Source organism: Procambarus clarkii, chromosome 70 (genome assembly GCF_040958095.1).
Source record: "Procambarus clarkii isolate CNS0578487 chromosome 70, FALCON_Pclarkii_2.0, whole genome shotgun sequence".
In the NCBI taxonomy this organism is placed as follows: domain Eukaryota; kingdom Metazoa; phylum Arthropoda; class Malacostraca; order Decapoda; family Cambaridae; genus Procambarus; species Procambarus clarkii.
In genome coordinates this window covers 26,022,954-26,041,635 of record NC_091219.1, presented here as the reverse complement: position 1 = coordinate 26,041,635, position 18,682 = coordinate 26,022,954, and the positions used below count along the sequence as shown (strand labels likewise).

The window sequence follows — 18,682 nt, the reverse complement described above, 5'->3', positions numbered from 1 at the left end:
TGAAATCAAAAAGCTCTTTTTTTAAAGAGTATCTGGTGAACCACCCTATGGTTCTGTCTCGCGGACGACCGGATATAACGGGGAACCAATGGTTCTGCGCCCTGTAAAGACCACTGCGACGAACCAACGGTTCAGACAATCCGTTCTCCTAGAGTTTCCCAACATCAAGAAAACGATCAATTTAAAGTGGTCTCCCCTAACCTACCAGAGGACCCAAAACAGAAAACGGGACAGTACGTCACTTTCGCCAGCCGCTTCCATTTTCTAGTACGACCATTTTCTAGGCCTCGTGTAACGCATACGGCCGAAAAGCGACGTTCTTTGAAGGCGGACAGGTTGGTGGAGAACCCACGGGCTGTGATAAGCGAGCCAGCTGCCTCACGCCACGGGAGACCTGATTACAACCTGATTTAAGCCAGGCCAAGGCAGCAGATACTGGCCCGTGACATCAGGGAGACACGCACACTGGACGATCTCATAGTGGAGCAGCAAACAACCTCAAACAACCTCGTAAGTGCAAACAAGCTCGTAAGTGCAAACAAGCTCGTAAGTGCAAACAACCTCGTAACCGAGTGCTTTTATAACATAACACTTGATGAACACGCAAATGAATGCCTTTAAATATATATATATATATATATATATATATATATATATATATATATATATATATATATATATATATATATATATATATATATATATATATGTCGTACCTAGTAGCCAGAACTCACTTTTTGGCCTACTATTCAAGGCCCGATTTGCCTAATAAGCCAAGTTTTCCTGAATTAATATATTTTTTCTATTTTTTTTTCTTATGAAATGATAAAGCTACCTATTTCATTATGTATGAGGTCAATTTTTTTTATTGTAGTTAAAATTAACGTAGATATATGACCGAACCTAACCAACCCTACCTAACCTAACCTAACCTATCTTCATAGGTTAGGTTGGGTTAGGTTGCCGAAAAAGGTAGGTTAGGTTAGGTTAGGTAGGTTAGGTAGTCGAAAAAACATTAATTCATGAAAACTTGGCTTATTAGGCAAATCGGGCCTTGCATAGTAGGCTGAGAAGTGCGTTCTGGCTATTAGGTACGACATATATATATATATATATATATATATATATATATATATATATATATATATATATATATATATATATATATGCAATTGACGATCACAAAACACTGATCATTTTATGCGGAAAATCCACAGAGAAATATGAAATGAGGTGAACGTTTCGGCTTTGTTAAAGCCTTTGTCAACACCAGACTGACAAAGAGTCAGTCTGGTGTTGACAAAGGCTTTAACAAAGCCGAAACGTTCACCTCATTTCATATTTCTCTGTGGATATTCCGCATATATATATATATATATATATATATATATATATATATATATATATATATATATATATATATAAATATATATATATATATATATATAAATATATATATATATATATATATATATATATATATATATATATATATATATATATATATATATCACTTTACAGACATTTAAAGCAAAAAGTACTCTTGTAAAATAGTAACCCTGACGGTGCCCAGGAGGTCTGAAGACGTCAGGACAAGCACACAGAAATCACAATAGCGTGATGTATCAAATGAACAAAATTTTGTTCATTTGATGCATCACGCAATAGTGATCTCTGTGTGTAATGAATTAAGGGCGAAGAGGGAGAACGGCCTATTGACATAGCTCGAGTGCAGGGGGGAGTTGTGTAAAACCCTGGTTTGTGCCTCGGAGAGGCTGCAGGATCTAATAAGTTCAGTAGAACTTCGGTTTCAACTCCTTTTGGCCATGTAGTAGCTCAGTCGATTAAGGCAGTGTCTGGGATGCTCTCAGACGCAGGTTCGAATCCCCGTCACGGCCCTTGTGGATTTGCTTATTTGATGCATCACGCTATTGAGATTTTTATGTGTATTAAATTCCAGATTTGCAATGCACTCGTATAACGACATTAGAAAGTAGATATCTGTACTATTGAGTTGGACAAACTCGAAAACTATTTTCTACTTATGATGGTAAGACAAATTAACCTAACCTAACCTTCCTAGGCCTAATACAGACTGTCTGACGCCTAATATAGTACATATATTTGCTACTAGGCCTAAAAAATATTTTAGTTTGTTTTTTAGCTTCATTTTTTTTACTCTATAAAGAGAATAGTACAATGTTCTACTATTTAATTGCTTAGAACGTCAATATTTATACTATGGAGCACTTAGTTACAAAGACAACTATCTAAACAGCAGAATGGGTTGGAAAATTCAGTAAGGTCTTCAGAGGGGGCCCTGATACCTGAGTGGACAGCGATTCGGATTCGTAATCCTGAGATTCCGGGTTCGATCCCCGGTGGAGGCGGAAACAAATAAGCAGAGTTTCTTTCACCCTGATGCCCCCCTGTTCACCTAGCAGTAAATAGGTACCTGGGAGTTAGACAGCTGCTACGGGTTGCTTCCTGGGGGTGTGTAACAAAAGGGAGGCCTGGTCGAGGACCGGGCCACGGGGACGCTAAGCCCCGAAATCATCTCAAGATAACCTCAGGATAAGGATTTAGGGTCAGTGTAAAAAAATTCCTTTATACTGGATAGTCGCGATAGGTGCCTCTGAGACTTTAGTCACTTGTTGTAATGATTCACGTCTCTGGTGCAAGGCATCTGTACACCTGTTATAATACTGGCTCTTGTCTGGTAGAGAGGAGACAGCTGGCTATAATGCCAGCCAGCTGGTGGAGGGAGGAGACAGCTGGCTACTGGCTCTTGTCTGGTAGAGAGGAGACAGCTGGCTATAATGCCAGCCAGCTGGTGGAGGGAGGAGACAGCTGGCTACTGGCTCTTGTCTGGTAGAGAGGAGACAGCTGGCTACTGGCCCTTGTCTGGTAGAGAGGAGACAGCTGGCTATAATGCCAGCCAGCTGGTGGAGGGAGGAGACAGCTGGCTACTGGCTCTTGTCTGGTAGAGAGGAGACAGCTGGCTATAATGCCAGCCAGCTGGTGGAGGGAAGAGACAGCTGGCTACTGGCCCTTGTCTGGTAGAGAGGAGACAGCTGGCTACTGGCCCTTGTCTGGTAGAGAGGAGACAGCTGGCTACTGGCTCTTGTCTGGTAGAGAGGAGACAGCTGGCTATAATGCCAGCCAGCTGGTGGAGGGAGGAGACAGCTGGCTACTGGCCCTTGTCTGGTAGAGAGGAGACAGCTGGCTATAATGCCAGCCAGCTGGTGGAGGGAGGAGACAGCTGGCTACTGGCTCTTGTCTGGTAGAGGGGAGACAGCTGGCTATACTGTCAGTCAGCTGGTAAAGGGAAGAGACAGCTGGCTACTCACCTGTGATGATGATCCTGGCCGGGGTTCGAGACAGCTGGCTGCTGCCAGTCAGCTGGTGGAGGGTCCGACACTGGAACCTTGAGAGCCCATCTTGAGGACCAACTTCCAGCACGTGAAGTTCCCCTTCACTCGTCATGTGGTACTTCCCGTCTGGGGGAAGAGCAGAGAGAGGTGGGGAAGTTAGTGGGGGAAGTAGAATATTACGTTAGTGGAGAAGAGAGAGGGGGGAGTTAGTGGGGGGGAATTAGGGGGTGATGGCTCACCTCAAGGGGGTGTTAGTGGGGGGGGGGGAGATCTTTCATCTAGGGAAGAGAGAAGGGGGGGGGGGTTAGCTGAAGGATGGTAGTTAGTGCCTGGTGGGATGGTGGTTAGTGCCTGGTGGGATGGTGGTTAGTGCCTGGGGGGATGGTGGTTAGTGCCTGGTGGGATGGTGGTTAGTGCCTGGTGGGATGGTGGTTAGTGCCTGGGGGGATGGTGGTTAGTGCCTGGTGGGATGGTGGTTAGTGCCTGGGGGGATGGTAGTTAGTGCCTGGGGGGATGGTGGTTAGTGCCTGGTGGGATGGTGGTTAGTGCCTGGGGGGATGGTGGTTAGTGCCTGGTGGGATGGTGGTTAGTGCCTGGGGGGATGGTAGTTAGTGCCTCTGGGGATGGTGGTTAGTGCCTGGTGGGATGGTGGTTAGTGCCTGGGGGGATGGTGGTTAGTGCCTGGTGGGATGGTAGTTAGTGCCTGGTGGGATGGTGGTTAGTGCCTGGGGGGATGGTGGTTAGTGCCTGGTGGGATGGTGGTTAGTGCCTGGGGGGATGGTAGTTAGTGCCTGGGGGGATGGTGGTTAGTGCCTGGGGGATGGTGGTTAGTGCCTGGGGGGATGGTGGTTAGTGCCTGGTGGGATGGTGGTTAGTGCCTGGGGGGATGGTGGTTAGTGCCTGGTGGGATGGTGGTTAGTGCCTGGGGGGATGGTAGTTAGTGCCTAGGGGGATGGTGGTTAGTGCCTGGTGGGATGGTGGTTAGTGCCTGGGGGGATGGTGGTTAGTGCCTGGTGGGATGGTGGTTAGTGCCTGGGGGGATGGTAGTTAGTGCCTGGGGGGATGGTGGTTAGTGCCTGGGGGGATGGTGGTTAGTGCCTGGTGGGATGGTGGTTAGTGCCTGGGGGGATGGTGGTTAGTGCCTGGTGGGATGGTGGTTAGTGCCTGGGGGGATGGTAGTTAGTGCCTGGGGGAATGGTGGTTAGTGCCTGGTGGGATGGTAGTTAGTGCCTGGGGGGATGGTAGTTAGTGCCTGGGGGGATGGTGGTTAGTGCCTGGGGGGATGGTGGTTAGTGCCTGGGGGGATGGTGGTTAGTGCCTGGGGGGATGGTAGTTAGTGCCTGGGGGGATGGTGGTTAGTGCCTGGGGGGATGGTGGTTAGTGCCTGGGGGGATGGTGGTTAGTGCCTGGGGGGATGGTAGTTAGTGCCTGGGGGGATGGTGGTTAGTGCCTGGGGGGATGGTGGTTAGTGCCTGGGGGGATGGTGGTTAGTGCCTGGGGGGATGGTGGTTAGTGCCTGGGGGGATGGTGGTTAGTGCCTGGGGGGATGGTAGTTAGTGCCTGGGGGGATGGTGGTTAGTGCCTGGGGGGATGGCAGTTAGTGCCTGGTGGGATGGTGGTTAGTGCCTGGGGGGATGGTAGTTAGTGCCTGGGGGGATGGTGGTTAGTGCCTGGGGGGATGGTGGTTAGTGCCTGGGGGGATGGTGGTTAGTGCCTGGGGGGATGGTGGTTAGTGCCTGGGGGGATGGTGGTTAGTGCCTGGGGGGATGGTAGTTAGTGCCTGGGGGGATGGTGGTTAGTGCCTGGGGGGATGGCAGTTAGTGCCTGGTGGGATGGTGGTTAGTGCCTGGGGGGATGGTGGTTAGTGCCTGGGGGATGATTAGTGTTTCAGGCCAGTTTATTGTTAGGAGATTAACGATAATGTTGAAGGGTAGCAACATTATTTCATTAATAAATGAAAAATGATTGACATTATTTTGAAGGAAATTCCCTCCAATGTCTTTAACCCAAAGAAAGAATCACTGAGTCACTCAAATTATTAACTGAGTCACTCAAACTACAACTAACAAACAAAGAAGAAGTCATGGTAAAAATAAGCATATTGGAGAAAATTAACATATGCAAATACCAAACAATTCAATTCCTACAAGATGGCGGCGGGACGCGACGTTAAGCAAAACGAATTTTTATTTTTCATTTTCAATTTCACCCTGAACATTTTCCCGATCAAGAAAAATGCCACAAACCTTTACAAAAAAGACGTTTGCAGTTGAAACCCCCCCGAGTTGATGGACCTCTCAGTAAGCTCCGCGGGTATTTCCAGTTGTCTTTATCACTACGCGCCAGAAAAGAACCATCAGACCGGCGCTGAAGCAGATCAGTGCCGCATGTCGCCACACAACACATCCCGGCCTCAAACGCCTCCCCCCAAAACTGAGTTACGGTGGTTATAAATTCGCCCGTAAAGTAAGAAAAGTGGCTGTATCAACTGCGAGTTATAATGGAAAAAGAGTCTTTTACAGGAGTTTTATAGAAAAGAGCAGCACAAGTGAGAGATAAAGGCGGGTAATTCCAGCGAAAACTATCCTTCACCTGCATAGAAAACGGAGGACTTGATGGGGGTGCTGCCTATTGTATTCAGAAAATATCGTACTGCATTTTATATATTATATTATATTAAATATGAATATTGGTAGCGGTCTTTCTTGTAGACATATATTATTGAATATAACGAAAAGGGTGAGATCAATGGTTCTAGCACGAATCGTATCCATTTTTTCTTGTGTTTTTCTTCACTTGAGAAAGAAGTTGAAAAATTAAATTTCCAAAGTTCATTCACCCGGGCTCTAAGAGGCTCGAACCCCGGCCCCCACACGTGTGAGGCAGAGGCTCTATATCCACTCAGCTGTGAGTAGTCTTGATAACGTAGTACTTGAAGGGGTAGGTAGGACTTTAAGGGGGGGGTAAGACTTTTAATTGAATGACCAACGTATTACCTCAGCCTCCTGATATTACTGTCAATCTCGTTAAGCTGTGTATAAAAGAATCTAAATTTACTTTTAATAATAAGTATTATTTATAGACTTTTGGAATGGCAATGGGGAAAACGCGTTCAGCATTCACTCATTTTTCAAATGTGATTTTTCTACATACTTGGATCAGTGTTTATATATATATATATATATATATATATATATATATATATATATATATATATATATATATATATATATATATATATATTTAAGAAGTTTGTGAGGGTATCACCTCTGGTGACAATGTGGGGACCCATAGCCTCGGAGAAGAAATATATATATATATATATATATATATATATATATATATATATATATATATATATATATATATATATGTGTCTCTTAGCTCCAACTGATAAATATTCAGACAATTTTTTTGCAAGTTTCCTTGCAATATTTGCACACAATTTTTTGCGCACTAAAAGCGAGTTCGGTTACCATGACTAATGGCATAAATTGTATTTTAATGAATCGGTGTTTTTAATGCATATATTATGTTGATGAGGAATAACTTCCACATAACATTAGCGCCAATGCATTAAGTCATTCCTGGCGTGATAATTAGTTTATTAAGTTATATCAGGTTATGTGTATATACCGTATAGGTTATGTGGCGTTTTCGGTTAATTTGTTGGAGAGCTTGTCAAGTTTAGTGTCCGTTTGGGACATGTTCTAATTGTGTTGTTTATGTAATTGTCCTGTTTAGGTGCTGGCTGTTATGTAATATTAATGTTATCTTGTTAAGGTGTTGTTATTGTTGTTGTTGTTATTGTTGGAGTGGTTAAGGTTGCCATTCTTGTAATTAATATTCTAATTGATATTATTATGTTTTTAAGTTAATGCGAATAATGTTATTTTATGTTTTGTTGTTAAAATACAATGTGACACACACACACACACACACACACACACACACACACACACCCCACTACTACCTGAAGGAAGCCTGACTTAACATATGAAACACGTTCATGTTTGCTAATGATGGAAAACTCTTGGGGAGACTGAGAGCGGTGGAGGACCCTTGACCCTTGACCTGTCAAGCCCTGAATGGTGTCCAGATGACTCTTTCTCATCCCCCCCCCCCTCAGCGACCTTCTATACCCCAAGCATCCAAGAGCTTCATCCAACTACTCTGGCTAAAATCCATCATCCATTGATACCCCTCCATATGAACTCATCGGTACTACGATAACCTCGCTTCAGGCAGGTCGGCGTTCGATCCCCGATGGTTCAAATGAACCATCCGGGATCTCAGAGGTGTGTTACACCTCTCGACACACTCTAAGAGGTGATCCGACACCGTAATGTGCTTGCAGAGCGCAGGAAGCACATTTAGGTGAGCAAATCTGACATTCAGTTAACAAGACAATCTTGGCAACAGACAGACTCCCAAGGCGGCGCGTTGGGGGGGGGGGGGAGGAGGAGGGGGGGGGGGTCTATATACACAGTCTGAGTCAACATTGTCAGAGTGAGAGAGAGTGGGAGGGGGAGAGGGGGGGCAGGATGTGGGATGGGGGAGAGTTCCTTCTTTCTGTTCCTCTCACTGTATCTCACACATTTCTCATTCGTACTCTGAGAATATTGTTTCTATCTGTCACTCTTATTGTATATTTCGTGTACACATACGATAGCGCTCTCTCTCTCTCTCTCTCTCTCTCTCTCTCTCTCTCTCTCTCTCTCTCTCTCTCTCTCTCTCATGGTATCTCTAATTGTCGCATTGTATAGTTCCTGAATTTCTTACTCGCTCTGGCGTGTGTATGTGTGTGTGTATGTGTATGTTTGTGTGTGTTTCCGTGTGTAAGTATGGTTGTGTGTTGGTAGGAAGGAGGGAGAGAGGGAGAGAGAGAGAGAGAGAGAGAGAGAGAGAGAGAGAGAGAGAGAGAGAGAGAGAGAGAGAGAGAGAGAGAGAGAGAGAGAGAGAGAGAGAGAGAGAGAGGTAGTGGTAAGAGGTCTTTTATATCCTAGTCAGGAAGGCGTGTCACGATAATGCCTCTCTTAAGGTTCACGGCCACCATAAGCTGCCACCATAAGCTGCCACCATAAGCTGCCACCATAAGCTGCCACCATAAGCTGCCACCATAAGCTGCCACCATAAGCTGCCACCATAAGCTGCCACCATAAGCTGCCACCATAAGCTACCACCATAAGCTACCACCATAAGCTGCCACCATACACTACCACCATACACTACCACCATACACTACCACCATAACCATTTGCCACCCCCAGAATATCCCCTTGAACACCATCCACACCTTCACCATCACATTTCCATACCCCCCGAGACCAAGCACCATATAATATCCCCCTCACCATAACCAGTCACCATAACCCCATAAAGGGTGGTGATGATAGCCCTTATCGCACTCTTGCCTGGCTGGCCATGAGCACTCCTTCGTGTCCTCTCTCTGGAAAAGTATCTTCACAGACTCCGGCAAATCTGGTCAAAAGGTTAAGGGGGATATTTTGTGACAGACAGAGATAGACATAGACAGACATAGACAGACATTGACAGACATAGACAGCTCCTCACGGGAGCTGTCTTTGTAACAGCTTTCGTGAGGCTGTTGTGGCTGTGATTTTGTTATCTTTCAGCTTTGCTTTTTTGGGTGGTTTCTAATAAGACCTTTTTTTATTTTTTTTTATTTCCGACCTGCTGGTTAAGTTCTTGAGATGCTTGTTTAGTTCCTGTCCTTTCTACGGTTGCTTAAACAATTGTTTGGATGTTGAGGAAGTTGTTTGGTTGTTAGCGACATTGTTTGATAGCTGACCGAATTGTTTTGTGGCTGACAACGTTTGTTTGGTTGCTAACGAGATTGTTTGTGTGTGTGTGTGTGTGTGTGTGTGTGTGTGTGTGTGTGTGTGTGTGTGTGTGTGTGTGTGTGTGTGTGTGTGTGTGTGTGTGTGTACAATTGAATACCAAGAATAAGCTACAGATATCACGAGATGACCAATTTAATCGCCTTATTTTTTAGTTTGATTTCGTTTAATTTATATAAACAATGATTAGAGCCTATTCCCCCTCCTGTTCCACCCCTCCCTCCCTCCCTCCCCCCCCCCCCCTCCTCCCTCCCACTAACCCTCCCTCCCTCCCTCCCCCCCTCCCTCCCTCCCTCCCACTAACCCTCCCCCCTCCCTCCCTCTCCATACATGTATAGTATCCATACAAAATGAATTATTCTCACCAGCGACACATATTTGCGTGAATTTACGCGGCCCCGTCCAGTAGCCCATATTTGCATTTAATTTGTCGAGTAATAACACCTAGTGATTAACGAACAAGCATCGCAATGAACACAGCATTGGAACACCTCAACACGACACTGTAAGACTAGAATACATGACTGTAACACAAGAACACAAAGAGTTAAGAGTATAACGAGAGACTGAACACTAAGTATGCTCACAGGAGGTTAAATCATAATTGATAAGAACGAGAATTAAGGATTTAAATTGCCATAAGCAGATAATTGAAAATATTACATTGGGAGACGAAACGAAGGAAGAGATTGACGTGATAATTATAGTAAGAAAGCATAGAAGGAGAGAGAGAGAGAGAGAGAGAGAGAGAGAGAGAGAGAGAGAGAGAGAGAGAGAGAGAGAGAGAGAGAGAGAGAGAGAGAGAGAGAGAGAGAGAGAGAGAATTTCGCATTCAAGCACTAATGTCTGCGAGTGTCTGTCCGTACTTCAGAGTAGAGAACAATTGAGTGTAGAAGCAGAGTGGAGTGAGTGAGCGAGAGAGTGAGTGAGTGAGTGAGTGAGTGAGTAAGTGAGTGAGTGAGTGAGTGAGTGAGTGAGTGAGCGAGTGAGTGAGTGAGTGAGTGAGTGAGTGAGTGAGTGAGTGAATGAGTGAGTGAGTCAGACACGAGGGAACTGTGATCACTTGAGTCAGGGGCCAGTAATTGCCTTTGAACACTCACACTTAACTACACTTGTTAACTGTTCCTCCTAATTACCGACTCGTTCCTTGTGTTCTTATTGACTTGTTCCTCTCGTTCACACTGCCTCGCTCATCTCGTTCTTAATGGCTCGTTCTCTGCCGTTCATAATCTTTCTCTCTCCCTCTCCATCTCCTCTTTATTTCCATCTCTTTCTCTCTCTGTTTTGTTTCAATAAATCTTTCTATCTCCCCTATTTCCAACCCATTAGAGTAGAACAAGGAGAACACGGACGAGAGAGAGAACACCACACAGGTGGAGGGAAGGGGAGGGGAGGGAAAGGAAGGGAAGGGAAGGGAAGGGAAGGGAAGGGAAGGGAAGGGAAGGGAAGGGAAGGGAAGGGAAGGGAAAGGGAAGGGGAAATGAAGGGGAGGTGGGCAGGGAGGGGGGGAGAGTAAGAACGGGAATGAACAGGAAATAAACACGAGATATACAATAATTGAAATGGTGAGCTTCCTCTCTCTCTCTCTCTCTCTCTCTCTCTCTCTCTCTCTCTCTCTCTCTCTCTCTCTCTCTCTCTCTCTCTCTCTCTCTCTCTCTCTCTCTCTCTCTCTCTCTCCCCCCCCCCACTCCTACATCCTTCACCCCGCCTATCCTCTCCATACCCCTCTTTATGTCTCTCCCTCCCTCTCTCCCTCATTCCCCCTACCCTATCTCCATCCCCCTATCCATTCCACCCTCCATCCATCCATCTATTCCAGCAGTGGTGTGATGAACGACCATGGAGGAGGTGCTGACAGCTCCTACCACATAAACACCAAATGAAAAACCCTTGATTATAATTTATGAAAGAAAATGAGAATGAATAGCATGAGGAGAGAGAGAGAGAGAGAGAGAGAGAGAGAGAGAGAGAGAGAGAGAGAGAGAGAGAGAGAGAGAGAGAGAGAGAGAGAGAGAGAGAGAGAGAGAGAGAGAGAGAATGGAGGAAGGAAGGGATGGAGCAAGCCAGACCATTTTAAATAAAATGTTTTTTTATTTAAATAAAACTTTAAATAAAAAACTCTGCATTTTAAATAAAATGCAGAGTTTCTTTCACCCTGACGCCCCTGTTCATCTACCAATAAATATGTATCTGGGTGTTGGACAGCTGCTACAGGCTGCTTCCTGGGGATGTGTGTGTATGTTAGAAATATATGAAGTAGATATAATAAGAGGAGAAAATAGATAGGTTAGAAAGGCGGGGTCCAAGAGCTAATAGCTCGATTCTGCAGACACAAATAGTAAATAAACACCTTGAGGCGTACGATCTATCGTACTATCGATACGATAGATCTATCGATCTATCGTATCTTAATTCCGCTCTTAAACACCCCCCACAAAGGTCTATTTCCCCTACTCAACACGCAGCATCACCTCTCCTTCATCTCTTCATCCCCCCTTCCATCTACCCCCTTCATCTACCCCCCTTCCATCACCCCATCATCTACCCCCCTTCCATCACCTCTCCATCTACCCCCCCCCCAGAGATGGAGTATCCTCGGGATGCTGCCTCGTCATCTCATCCACCAAAACATTCCATTCTTCTACCCCTTTCATAATTGTTTTCCCTCCCTTGTCACCCTTTCTTTCCCTTCCTCTCCACTCTCTCTTGTTCCCCCTCTCGAGTAGGAGACCCCTTTCATTAAGGTAGACTTACCTCAAAGTTCTCCCCTCCCCCCCAGGGACTCTATGAGTGAGTATGGAGAAAGGGAGAGTGAATGGAAGAGTACTCATGTACTCATGAATACATGGGAAAGGAAGACAACAGAGGTTCTATATGATTTTCTAACACACACCTTCATAACACCCCCCCACACCTTCATAACCCCCCCCCACACTTTCATAACACAACAACCAGCTAATTAAACAAGACTGACGAGAGCAACCAACCACTACTCAACAACAATTAAACAAATAACAATTAACAAAATGCAAAATAACAATTTTAAAAAAATTTCCCCAACAACCGCCCACCAGGTTATAACAGTAACGATTTGGCCCACCATAACCCCTACCCCCCCACACAACCCCCCCTCCCTCTCCCCTTACAACCAACCCCTCCTCACCCCCCCCTAACTAGCCTTTTAAAAGCCTCCACTAATGCCCCCCCCCAAAAAAAAAAAAGTTTTTTATGTAATATTTTAATTATGCTCAATTGCATTTATTATTTCTACGGGTAATTAGGTTATTCGTTCAGGTGATTGAATTATGAATTGTACCGCCACCCTTGTTTCTGCCCCCCCTCCCCCCCCCCTCGTGCTACTATTCCCTGTTTGAATCCCCCCTGTAAGCACTTCCCCTCTACCCCCTACCCCTGGGGAAGGGAACAGGGGCGTCAGAGTGAAAGAAACTCTGCCCTATTTGTTTCCGCCGGGGATCGGTCCCCGGAACTTAGGATTAGGAATCCCGAGCGCTGTCCACTCAGCCACCAGGCCCCTCTGTGTGTATGTAGTATACAGGAAAGTATACTACTAGTAGACTGCTGTATACTATAGTACACAGTAGTATACAGGAAATACACCACCCTCACCTGGTATAGATCAAGTCTCCCTGAACACTTACCCCGCGACGTCAATCAAGTGTCTAGTATTTGATTGATTGACAGCTGTCTGTACCCTCATTATGTTAAGAGCCGCGCGCCATATTGCTCGTGTATCGTTATCAATTATTAATTATTATTTACAAATATTATTATTCTTTTTACCATTGCAATGATTATAATCAGTATTAATCTAATTTTTCCTCCTATTATTATTATTATTATTATTATTATTATTATTATTATTATCCTATTATACGTATTGGTTAAGTAATAATTGTAATTACGAAGCAATAAGATGCTTATCTTAACGTACTAAGAAGGTTAGGTAAGGTCGGTGTTTTGTATGAAGCTTTTCAAGGTAAACTAAAATATTCACAATAAATTAGTATGTCACATATGCACTTATTTAATAAGTCAATATTGACTATAAGAAAGTGCGAGAACGGGTTGTATTATGTTATCGTTTTTTTTTTTTTGTTATTTAATACGCAGTGATTGGTCGAGAAAGCGTACGAAACCAGGTCAGCAAAACAAATGGAATAAAGGCATTTTAATTTATCTTCGCCTGTCTTGTCTCTTCTCTTAATTACTGAGGTAAAATGATGGCTGGTTAATCCTCTTAGCCGATTATTGGCTGGCGGATAATCGGCTCATTTCTGATTGGTTGTGTAGTCCAGGGTTGCCAACTTTCCTTGGAACGAAGGTTGTAATGCGGTTACGGCTCCCTAGGCGTCATGTATATGGAATTAGGCGCAAATATATATTTCTGATTGTCGTATATTGGTTTCCATTAACTTACATATTTATTGCTTCCGTAATCCTCAGTCTCGGGTACATTCTACTCACTACTTACTTTTTTTCTATCTCTTTTCTCTGCTTGCCTCTTCTCTTTTCGTCTCCCCTTTCTCCTCATTTCTCCCGCTTCCCCCATCGGCCCAGACCGGAAATGCAGAGGAGACCAGAGGCACGATGCTAGACCAGATTCAGGAAATGACACGACCGGGATGTCCTCTCTCTCTCTCTCTCTCTCTCTCTCTCTCTCTCTCTCTCTCTCTCTCTCTCTCTCTCTCTCTCTCTCTCTCTCTCTCTCTCTCTCTCTCTCTTAAACTAAGACTAGGTTGCATTAGGAAATGTGCTGATGATGTTATAAAGCTTCAAGCTAAGACCTGTTATCCCTACACCAGCTCATCTAAAGCCTGTTCCTAGAAACTCATTTATTTGATGAGTTTATCTTGTATTCATTACGGATGCTGTAAAAGGTAACAAGGCTATTTAACACTCGAGAACAGGCCAGGAATAACTAGCAGGCTAAATAGTGTCTTGGGCTGACCTTAACAAGCCCCATTGTCTTACAGGCGTCTAATGATTTAAGAGGCCTCGATTCCCTGTTGAATTACCTGCTTCAGACAACTTAAGACACGGTGCTTTTCGGATCAAAATGTGGTTGTGGGTCAGCAACTTGCTTCTTGAAAGCAAATTGGTCAGCCAGATTAGCCTATTAATAACTACCAGTTGTAACATTCCCATCATCCCGGTTTAGTGGTATGAATGTGTTCACAAAATGAACATCTCTGCCGATCTTAAAACCCAAGACCACCAGATTCTTAAATCTAACTCTTCCTGAGGCAAGTTTTCTACTCTGTCTCTCACTGAGAAACAAGAATGAGCTGACATGTAAACTGTTTTCATTAGAAGACAAGCTTTGTCTATCAATGTTCCGGCTGCGAGCGAAAGATATCCTTTATATCTCCTTCAGACCTTGTTTTTGGCTTCAGCAGCTGTCGGATATCCATAGCCAATACATGCTAATACATGCTGATACATGTGTATCCAGGGCTTAGGTACATGCTGTCGGTGAGGAATGTGCTTCTGCTGGGGGTCCAGTATGAGAAGAGAGAAGGCATGAGTTTCGGCTGTATACATAGCTGTGAAACCTGGCGTTTTATATATATATATATATATATATATATATATATATATATATATATATATATATATATATATATATATATATATATATATATATATATTTATATTTCTCTCACTCTCTCGTCCAATTTTCGGATCTGTCACATTTGGAATGAAGTGAATTGGAAACATGTCAGGCGCGGCACAGTTGAGAGTGACACAGCCTAAAGCCGCTGTGTCACACCCCTCCTCCCCCCCCCCCCCCACCCCAAAGGTACCCCACTGAATGGCAGGTCTTCACCGCCATATTGTATAATAAACTACGATTTATTTCAAGTAATCCCCCTAGTGTGGGGCGACGCGCAAATCTTTATACTGGGTATGTCGACCTTTGGACCGTTGCCTCGTTCTAATACGTCATAAAAACGTTGTTGTAACAACTTGTAATCACTTCATTACAAGTTGTAACGAGCGGGAAAATATAGGGACAGTTACGAATAAGTCCACAAGGGGCGTGATGAGGGCTCGAACCTACATCCGAGAGGATCCGAAACGCGCCTTAATTGACTGTGCCACGACCCGGTCAAAAGAATTGAAACCGGGATCTGCCCCCCCCCCCCCCTCACACGGATCCTGCAGCCTCTCCGAGACACAAACCAGGGTTTTACACAATTCCCCCCATGCACCCTTGCTCCGTCAATAAGCTGTTCTACCTCTACCTCATGCATGTCAAGTCGTTAAAGAAAAAAACGCAGAAAGAATACCAGAAGGAATTATTTTTCAAATCCTTATCTCTCCAAGAAAGATGGCTGTCAGCCGATTTTACACAAAATCTTAGCACGTTGACCGATATGTTTCTCGTGGCAGGGTAAACACAGCATTTGTTTTCAGATACAGATGGTTAATGAACGATACATAATGGGAAACATTCGAATTTGATCAGGTACTATGTTAGACAGAAGGGAGAGGTTGTATGTAAGACAGAAGAGACAGATTCTATATACGAAAAACACAGGTGCTATATAAGGCAGAAAGAAAAGGTTCTATATGAGACACAAGGGAGAGTTATTATAGAATATATTTTGTGTCTCTTCTGCCTTATATTTATAATACTTGTAATAAAGTTGTTACATCTTGTTACAACCTTTTCATGGCGTAACAGAACGTTGCTACAACGTTTCTATAATGGTTGTTACAATTGTTAGGCGTTAAAAGTTGTTGGAAAGTTGTAGCGACGTCGTTGTAGCGTTTGGCGGAATACAGTATTAGGCAACACAACTACACATTCACACGAGATTATGTTTAGCGACTCTCTCTCTCTCTCTCTCTCTCTCTCTCTCTCTCTCTCTCTCTCTCTCTCTCTCTCTCTCTCTCTCTCTCTCTCTCTCTCTCTCTCTCTCTCTCTCTCTCCCTCCCGCCGGGGGAACAACCTGCCCATTACAATTCCTCACAGATACAAGCAGACAGGGAAATGAAGAAGTCTTTGTCTTATGTTTAAAAAGGAAATCAGGTTTGCCTAAGGCTCACTTTCACGGCTTGTTCACAGGATATTGAGACGTCCATTGATACGCATGTAAATGATTCAATATTCCTTTTATCGACATGTTTATATATATATATACATATATATATATATATATATATACATATATATATATATATATATATATATATATATATATATATATATATATATATATATATATATATATATATATATATCACTAAGGGTGCTATATGAACCGGCCAGGATTCGAACCCATGACGTCCAGGATCACCCCTAAACCGTACACAGTACCGTGGTCACCGTACCATCAATGGTACGGTGGTCACTCTTATTTCCGTGCAAGGACGGGCACTGAACACTTACCACCGTGCACGGACATGCACGAAACACTTACCTCCGTGCAGGGACGGGTAGATGTTGAAGGTGTTGTCGTGCAGCCAGGAGGTGACAGTCACGTGCTCCCTCACGTACGACGGTACGGCGCACCTCAGCACGGCCGTGTTGCCAGACATCACAAGCTGGTCGTACACCTGCACCTCGTACTCCCCCACCACAACTGTCAACACATAGACAAACACAGTTGAGAGGCGGGACCAAAGAGCCAGAGCTCAACCCCCTACACCCACAAATAGCTGAGTACACCTTAGCAGTCTGAACCCTTTGGATAAAATTCTCTACACTTAATCATCTAAATACAATTGTTTATATCACTTAAAATACCTGTTTGAGTGTTTTGTAAGTAATGATGTTACTTAAGCAGGTGTTCTCCACAGGTGTAAGTGTACAAGTGAACGCAATTGCATCATCAACTCACTGAACACAGGTAACGTCACAGGTAGTGGGCTGGTTAATACCGTCTAATTAACCCAAATAGGTACAAAGGAATGTTTTAATTATCAATCTCACACCTTGATGTAACGTTCATCCATCTCAGCTGTCTCACACACACACACACACACACACACACACACACACACACACACACACACACACACACACACACACACACACACACACACACACACACGCACACACACGCACACACACACACACACACACACACACACACACACACACACACACACATGAGTGCCCAAATGAGCCACAGAGATATTAGAAAGAACTTTTTTAGTGTCAGAGTGGTTGACAAATGGAATGCATTAGGAAGTGATGTGGTGGAGGCTGACTCCATACACAGTTTCAAGTGTAGATATGACAGAGCCCGATAGGCTCATGAATCTGTACACCTGTTGATTGACGGTTGAGAGGCGGGACCAAAGAGCCAGAGCTCAACCCCCGCAAACACAACTAGGTGAGTACAACTAGGTGAGTACACACACACACACACACACACACACACACACACACACACACACACACACACACACATTCCTAAATATAAATTGATAAACACCACCAAAGGAAACCTGATCAACCAGGCTGTGATCAGACTGGGAGCAGCTGCGTTTAACAGCCTGGTTGACCTGTCTACCAACCAGGAGGCCTGGTGAAAAAGACTGGGCCGCGGGGACACTGATCCCCGGAACCAATAATAGGTGGTAGACTGCAAGTAACTTGAGAAAATCTATATGGAATCCAAACAAAGGTTAGATATATGGGCTTGTTCAGCCACTGGAGGACAGAATCGGGAATCACTATGCCGAGAGGTGGATATGTTAACGACATACCAGATACTAAGGACAATTGCCAGAGTATAAAGAGTGAAGGTGTTCGAAATGAGTTCTAAAAGATGAAGATGAGTACGGATGAGTACTGGAGATGCATATGAGTCACAGTGAGGCCAGGAATATGGGCATGTTTGGGACATCCTACAAGCAAACTAACTTACAAACTTACTGATTTGAAAACAAACATGTGATGAGATGCGTGAAGCATATATGTGTCACACAGATGACTAACACACACCTGAAAAGACATATATGACTCTCTTCTTTATTTCCTCTTTATTTCCTCTTTATGTCCTCTTTATTTACTCTCACTTGCTAACTACCTTCCTTCTCAATCCTTAAACCTTCTCTTTCACTCCCTGCTGTCTCTCTAAACTTCTCTTCCTCCCTCTCTCCCTCACACCTCCCTCCCTCTCTCCCTCACACCTCCCTCTCTCCCTCACACCTCCCTCCCTCCCTCACACCTCAAGACGGAGTGGGAGATGAGCACTCAAGCGCCAGCAAGGAAGATGGTAACCGAAGCTGTTAACTCCCACCTGACCTCCATAATACCCTGAATAATGAGGTGATGGTGAGAGGTGATGGTGACAGGTGATAGTGAGACACACACGAACACGTACCAGCACGGACGATGACGGGCGTGGCCATTATGGTGCCGGCGGGGGAGGACGCCCTGCAGGTGTAGGTGGCAGCGTGGACCTGGGC

General features: G+C 44.4%; 1 protein-coding gene across 2 annotated transcripts in view; it reads right to left on the bottom strand.

The window, feature by feature from the left end:
- The window catches only part of LOC123747601 (cell adhesion molecule Dscam2), a 112,167-nt gene that overhangs the window by 89,034 nt on the left and 4,451 nt on the right, over positions 1 to 18,682 (bottom strand). For both annotated transcript variants that reach the window (XM_069311705.1, XM_069311706.1), the window contains exons 2-4: positions 18,598 to 18,682; positions 16,684 to 16,845; positions 3,351 to 3,500 (exon numbers count right to left, since the gene is read on the bottom strand). The exon at positions 18,598 to 18,682 is cut by the window's right edge and continues 72 nt beyond it. In XM_069311705.1, coding sequence (XP_069167806.1) covers positions 3,351 to 3,500; positions 16,684 to 16,845; positions 18,598 to 18,625 — 340 coding nt within the window. In that variant the 5' untranslated portion in view covers positions 18,626 to 18,682. The remainder of the gene's footprint in view (positions 1 to 3,350; positions 3,501 to 16,683; positions 16,846 to 18,597) is intronic.